The sequence below is a fragment of the Hippopotamus amphibius genome, chromosome 15 (genome assembly GCF_030028045.1).
Source record: "Hippopotamus amphibius kiboko isolate mHipAmp2 chromosome 15, mHipAmp2.hap2, whole genome shotgun sequence".
Taxonomy (NCBI): domain Eukaryota; kingdom Metazoa; phylum Chordata; class Mammalia; order Artiodactyla; family Hippopotamidae; genus Hippopotamus; species Hippopotamus amphibius.
This window is the reverse complement of record NC_080200.1, coordinates 29684282-29690528: the sequence shown is the minus strand read 5'-3', so window position 1 is coordinate 29690528 and position 6247 is coordinate 29684282. Positions and strand designations below refer to the sequence as shown.

General features: G+C 61.1%; 1 protein-coding gene across 1 annotated transcript in view; it reads right to left on the bottom strand.

Moving 5' to 3' along the window:
- Positions 1-1527: 1527 nt before the first annotated feature.
- AHRR (aryl hydrocarbon receptor repressor) overlaps positions 1528-6247 on the bottom strand; it is a 71192-nt gene continuing 66472 nt past the window's right edge. Inside the window, exons 9-11 of the mRNA XM_057710169.1 lie at positions 6054-6115; positions 5695-5836; positions 1528-5321 (exon numbers count right to left, since the gene is read on the bottom strand). Coding sequence (XP_057566152.1) covers positions 4328-5321; positions 5695-5836; positions 6054-6115 — 1198 coding nt within the window. The 3' untranslated portion in view covers positions 1528-4327. The remainder of the gene's footprint in view (positions 5322-5694; positions 5837-6053; positions 6116-6247) is intronic.

The following is a 6247-nucleotide window of genomic DNA, read 5'->3' as shown; positions in this document are numbered from 1 at the left end:
GTGGTCCCTGTCTGCACCCTGTACCCTGAACACGTGTGCAGGGATGTCACTTCAGCAGCACGATTTCTGCATCTTTTCTTCCCTAATGTGTCCGTGGCACTGTTACAGGATTCAGCAGGGACGCGACCAGCTGAGCGGAGGAAAGAAAGAAAGGCGCATAAAGCAACCGACGGCCACCTCACCCCTCCGAGAGACCGAGCTAATGGGCGGAGAGGGAGACCCCAGCGGGCGCTGGCGGGATATGCTATGCGCCGGATGTCGTGTCCGCCCAGATCTCACTTGCTGAACCGACCCCCAAGGTGATGGTGTCAGGAGGTGGGCCTCAGGGGCCTTGGTGCGCCTTGCTGGGGTGGGGAGACGAGGCCGTGAGAACAGGACAGGTGCCCTTCGGAAAGACCTCACAGAGCTCCCTCGCCCCTTCCACCAGCAGGGACACATCAGGCTGCCGGCAACCGGGAAGCAGGCCTTCACCAGCCCCTGCTGCCACCCCATCTCAGACGTCCAGCCTCCAGAACTCTGAGAAATAAATGTCTGCTGTCAATAAGCCACCCAGCCTCTGGTATTTTTGTTCCAGTGGCCCGGAATGGGCTGTGACAGATGCCCGTGGCAGGACCCCTTTGGAGGACGCCTGGGCAGCCCCCGGGGAGGTGTGTGCCATTAGCACCCTCGGAGCGTGCCCTCAGTCACACAGAAGCACACTGGGCAGGTGGGGGCAAGAAGACGTCTGGAGGCAACCCATATATCCACCCGCAGCGGCGGGCTCGGTGTGGGAGGAGTCCTGGGACGGAGTGAGCAGGAGTGATGTCCGTCTCCTGGCCTCAACACGGTGCGTCTAAAGAGCGTGGATAGAGCAGGAGGGTGTGGCGGAGGGCGAGCCGGGCAGGTGGCCTCCAGGGACAGGGGGCAGCTGGCTTAGACCCAGCAGGCGGGGGCAGAGGGGGCTGGTCTGCCCAGCAGGGACCTGGAGTCGCAGCGTAGAGACAGGGGTGGTGGCCTGCAGGACGAAGGAAGGGGCCTGGCCGGGGCTCGACTGCCGCAGGCAGGGGCGCCTCCCAACTCTGCATGGGGCTCTTGAGGCTTGTTCAGTTTGGGGGTGCGCTTTGACCAAATAAAGGAAATGAAACACAGCTCCCTTGGCCTTGGGAGGGTGTCTGCCTGGGCCCTGATGACCTCCTGCCCCTACCTGCACACCTGTAGTCAGGTCCTGGGCAGGGTAGGGCTGACCCCATGGGGTCCCGCAACACACATGGCACGGGGCCAGGCGTCTGTTCCCCGCAGGACAGTTTGAGTCTGGGGTGCCGTGAAGACACCTGGGACGGCCCCCCAACCCTCAGTGACGGGCCCAAAAGGGAGCGCTGAGAAAGCGGCCAGGCAGCTCACCCCCTTTGGCTCCGTGTCCAGTTTTACTTTTATTACCACCTTGTAGCTGGTGGTGAAGGATGGTCTTGAATATGAAGTAGCCTACACACACTTTAAAGGAAATAAAGTGATTTCATTTGGAAAATCAAGTAGACGTTTCCATTTACAGTAAAGGTGTACTAACATACGATTTATTTTACATCAATATTGCAAATTTAATACAAACCCCAGTATCAGAAATGTATTTGAAAGCTCTTTCTAAAGGCACTGAGAAAACAGTACAAAAAGTTACATTATAGTGTACCCATTTTTAAAAATTCAGCGTCAGTCTAGATATTGAAAACTTTTTCATCCAGTAGAAATTACAAAAATATAAAATATAATTTGTGCTTATCTCCTCCCTTTCATCCCATTCCTACATCATATTTGACTTTAATATTTTTTCAGCTATATAAGCAAAAGCTACAGACAACAGAAAATATAAGCCCGTAATTAGTACTGGTAATGACGTTTTAAAGCAGGAATGGCCACGTCTACAGAAATGACCACATCTGACCTTCTACATTCCATCATCACCTTCCCCACACAATTTTTCAGGAGGGGCATGGCTGTAAAATAACAAAAGTGCTGACCGAGGGACGTCTTGTTGCCACCGACCCAGCAGGTCGGGACCTGGGCCCCAAGCATGACGGCACCTCTGGAACACCAGATGTGCAGCGCTGACGTCCAGATGCTGAATTCTACATCAGCAAAGCGTGACTCGTCTGCCCATCTGCCGTGACCAACCGGGGCATGTGGTCCCAGGAGAGTGGTGCACCTGCCCGTTCAGGCGCCGTGGCCCTCGTGGGCGGGGACAGCTGCGTGTCCGTCAGCCAGCAGCTTTCTTTGGTTATGCTGGGAGCTGGCTACAGTGTGCAAAATGCAACAGTGTCTCTCAATTCCATCTTTTCTGTCGAGGGTTTTCCCAGTTACGTGTTACACGCATGCGGTACACCTGTCTACTGTACCCTGAGATGGAAAGGGAAGGCGTCACGCTCGAGGGTGCCCCGGTGCACTCCAGGACCCACCCCCGTGCTGGGGGTGACGTCGCGGACCCTTCCTCTGCAGAGGGAGCTCTGGAGAGGCTGACAGTTACTTCTGAGAGATGGTACAGGGCTGCCCACACGAGGAGCTGGACACTTGGCTTGAACAGAAGGGAAGGAGGAAGTTTCCAAAGTTCCACCCCTTGTCTTAGGGATGAAACCTATCAGGTGTGCTGGGCTCAGTGTGAGATCCAGGAGAGGGGCGCTGAGCCGGCGGGCATGAGTGTGGGAAGCGGGCGGTCCTGACGGGTGGCTGTGCTGCCTTCACAGCAGGGGAGGGGGAGACTGCCGAGGGAGGTGGAACAGCGCAGCACCAGTGTCGCTTGTGCCAGGCCCCCCGGGGGCTGGGCAGAGATGAGCGGGCCGCGGAGCAGACCGTGGGGATCCCAGGCCACAAACTGATGACTCCCAACCCTGGGGAACCTCTGTCAGTCTGGGGAGAGACCTTCAGCCCCACCACGCCCCCCAGGGGAAGCCCTTCCACGAAGCAGGCAGCTGAGGGGCATGGGCACGCAGCGTGTGCCTAAGTGTCCAGAAGACCCAGGCCCGCCGCCCCAGTCCGGAGTCTGACAAGGTGACCATGCATTTAGCAGACACCTTCAGCATTAACTCAGGAGCTGAACACTGACACCCCAGAGCCACAGATGACAGAGGCAAAGACCCCTCACTGAACGTGCTGGGGCTGCAAGTCCACTCCAGGGCTCCCGCTCGTCCCGAGACTCCTGGGGGAGGTGACTGAGGACAGATGCTCACGTCCGTAAGGAGGAGAGGTCTCAGCCCCAGCACGAGGGCATCTCCGGCCAGCTTCCTCCTGCTCGGTGGTGATTTTGTCCCCTGGTGTCGTGTCCTGAACTAACTGCACCCGTGGGGTGGGGTCACCCCGGAAGGGGCGGTGAACTTCACCCTCAGCGACAAGCCATCCCTCGTGACTGTGGGTGACCTGCACTTTCTAATTTATTCTTTTGCATCCAGATCTCCTACATTCAGAATGTGTTACCTTCACAATCCTTTCTTCTCTTTTTTGGCCCTGCTGCGCGGCATGTGGGATCTTAGTTCCCCAACCAGGGATCGAACCCGTGCCCCCTGCATTTGAAGTGCGGGGTCTTAACCACTGGACCACCAGGGAAGTCCCCCAATTTTTCCTTTTTTATAGAACATTACCTGTTGTCTCTAATAACTCCTCCTGGGATGATGACTGGCATCTCACCTGAAGACCTGCAGAGAGTCAGCAGGACAGCCAGACAACTGGACGAACGCGTGCCTTTCCCTACACTTCGTACTTCTCTAGACTTCCAAATCCAGACCCTGCAGACTAGGCTACGTGATGTACTGCGAGGCAGATGAGCGTGAACCACCTTTAGTGGCCCAGTGACAACACCCGAGAGGCTCCCGGAAGAACTGGACGGGATCCGGCCTCAGCGGCCAGTGTCTCGGACACACGCTGGACGTTGTAGTGAAGCGCAGGCCCGGCACTGACAGCCTCTTCCGCCGGGAACTTCTAGACTCCTGCCGGGAACGGCACGTGGTCACCTGCCGCTCCGGGAGCTTTATTCCCAATTTGCTGTCTTTGCAGGGGGGCCCCCAGGGTGCGGCTCCCCGGGGTCCGCTCCCTGGAGGCGTCAGGGAGGCCGGGAAGGGGATGGGGCTGGACCTGCACTCGGGCCGGGTCACCGGTCGCCACTCAGAGCACCCCACGAGGCCCCGCCAGGCAGCCCGGCTCCCTCTGGCCTCTTTCTGAGAAACTCTGCTCCCTAGGAGGGAAATGCAGTCACACCTGAGCAGAAGGCCACTCTGCACTGAAGAGCCGCAGTGACGTCTGAGGAGACACAGGATCCGCTCCCGCACGCCCCGCCCAGGACAGACGTCAGCCTTGAGCGGCGCCCGCGCTACAGCAGGAAGGTGCCCTCGGGGTCTCTGGGCGGCATCCGTGTCGCCAAGGCGCTCCTGGGGATCATCCCAGGCGCCCCACCCTGGCTGTGAGCCGCCCACGGGGGCGAGTCCAGGGGCTCGAGCTTGACCACGGGCGTGGGCCCGGGGGCCCGGCAGTCGCAGCCCAGGCTGGGGGGCTGGTGGCCACGCGCGCAGAGGCGGGGCGGAGGCTCCAGGCAGGCGCAGTGTGCGGGGGGCCCCGGGGCCAGCTCCCTGCCCGGCCTGGGGTGGGCCCCCAGCAGGCCGGGCCCCAGGGCTGGGCTGTAGAGGGGGTGCCTGGAGCCTGGCTCCGTCTTCAGGTGCATCCTGGTCGGGAAAGTGACCAGCTGTCTCTTGGCCATGTCGCTGGCCCCCAGCCACAGCTGGCTCGGGGACACGGAGTAGCCATCCGCCGCGTCCTCGGACCCAGAGTCACTCTCCATCTTGACGGGCACATCGAGGGACGCCACGGGGTTACACGGGGCTCCCGGGGGCATCGGGACGCCTCGCAGCTTGTCCTCCGTGGGATAGCGCCCCGCTGGGAGACGCTGCCCTCCTGGCCGAGGGACCCCGTCCTCCAGGCTCCCCTGGGGGAAGGGGCAGCTGGTGGGAGGGGGCGCCTGGCCCTGGTGGCCATCCCGCCAGGCTCTGCTGCTCCGGCCAACGCAGGCCCCGGGGGGAGGCTTTGGCGGGTGAGAGCCTGGTGAACTCCTGACAGCATGGACGGTGCCCTGCGCGCCCGGGTAGGGCAGGTAGGTGCCACGGGCTGGGCCGGTCGGGAACGGGTCACCCTTGCCGGGCTCCGGCTTCGGTTTGGCGCTGTCATCCTGACCGTGCCTCCCTGTCGTCCAGTTCAGGTGCTTCGTGGGTCCCGGTGTCTCGAGGCGGCAGCCATAGGGGGGCAGGTCCCTCAGCTCCCTCAGGCAGGTGGGGCTCCTTGACACCCCCCCAAGCTCCTCTGCTCCCCCGTCCCTGCGGGAAGAGATGCCCATCAGACAGAGCAGGGGCAGCAGGGGCCCTAGGGGAGGCCCTGCATCGCGATGGTGCTGGCCGCCTGCAGGGGCTGCTCTGCGCCACCCGCAGCCCTGTGGCACCGGCCAGCCTCCACCCCTCCTGAATGGCACCAGCACGGGGGTGGGGCAGGAGGGGCCTGGGAGGGAGGGCGGGGAGAGGGTTTCTGAGCAACGGTGAGGATGGAGGCCGGGCGTCACCCAGGGTCCCCACTGTCCCCGGCCAGTCCCCACACGGGTGAGGACAACCTCCAGGGCGAGAAGTGTGTGTGGGCGACCCCCGCGTGTCCCCAGGTCCCACCCAGAGGGTCAGACACTGTGACTCAGCCACTTACTCTGCAGCCCACTCGGGGTCGAGGAGGAGGTCAGGGCCACCCCGGAGGCACAGGCACGGGGCCCGGGCCGCAACCCGGCCCCAGCGGCAGGCGTCTGCTGGCGCCCTGAACATAGAAAGGCCGTTTTCTCCGCTGCTCCTCCCTGTGAGGGTTCAGAAGAGGGAGACTGAGCAGTGCTGAGCCAGGCGGGCACCCGTCCTCAGCACAAACGAGGCGCTGGTTCCCCCACAGCGCCTGCGGGCTGGCCTGGCCGCCCGCTTGGCCCCCCAGACGGCATCACCACGGGACACGCCACGTCTCCAGGGACGCAGTCATTTTACCCATTTGAAAAAGATGAGGGGGAGAATTTTAACGAGTACCTGCTAAGTAACTGGATTTTCCGTGCAATTCTGATTCACAGAGACCTGCGGCAGTTTTTGCTCTGCGAAGGACAGGAAACAGCAAAACAACATGCAGGTTAAACGTGTGTCACGGGCAGAAATTACAACATGACACATGTTGCTGTCACACCCAAGAGCAGAAGATACGGTAACTCACACTTTTAAAGTCTGTG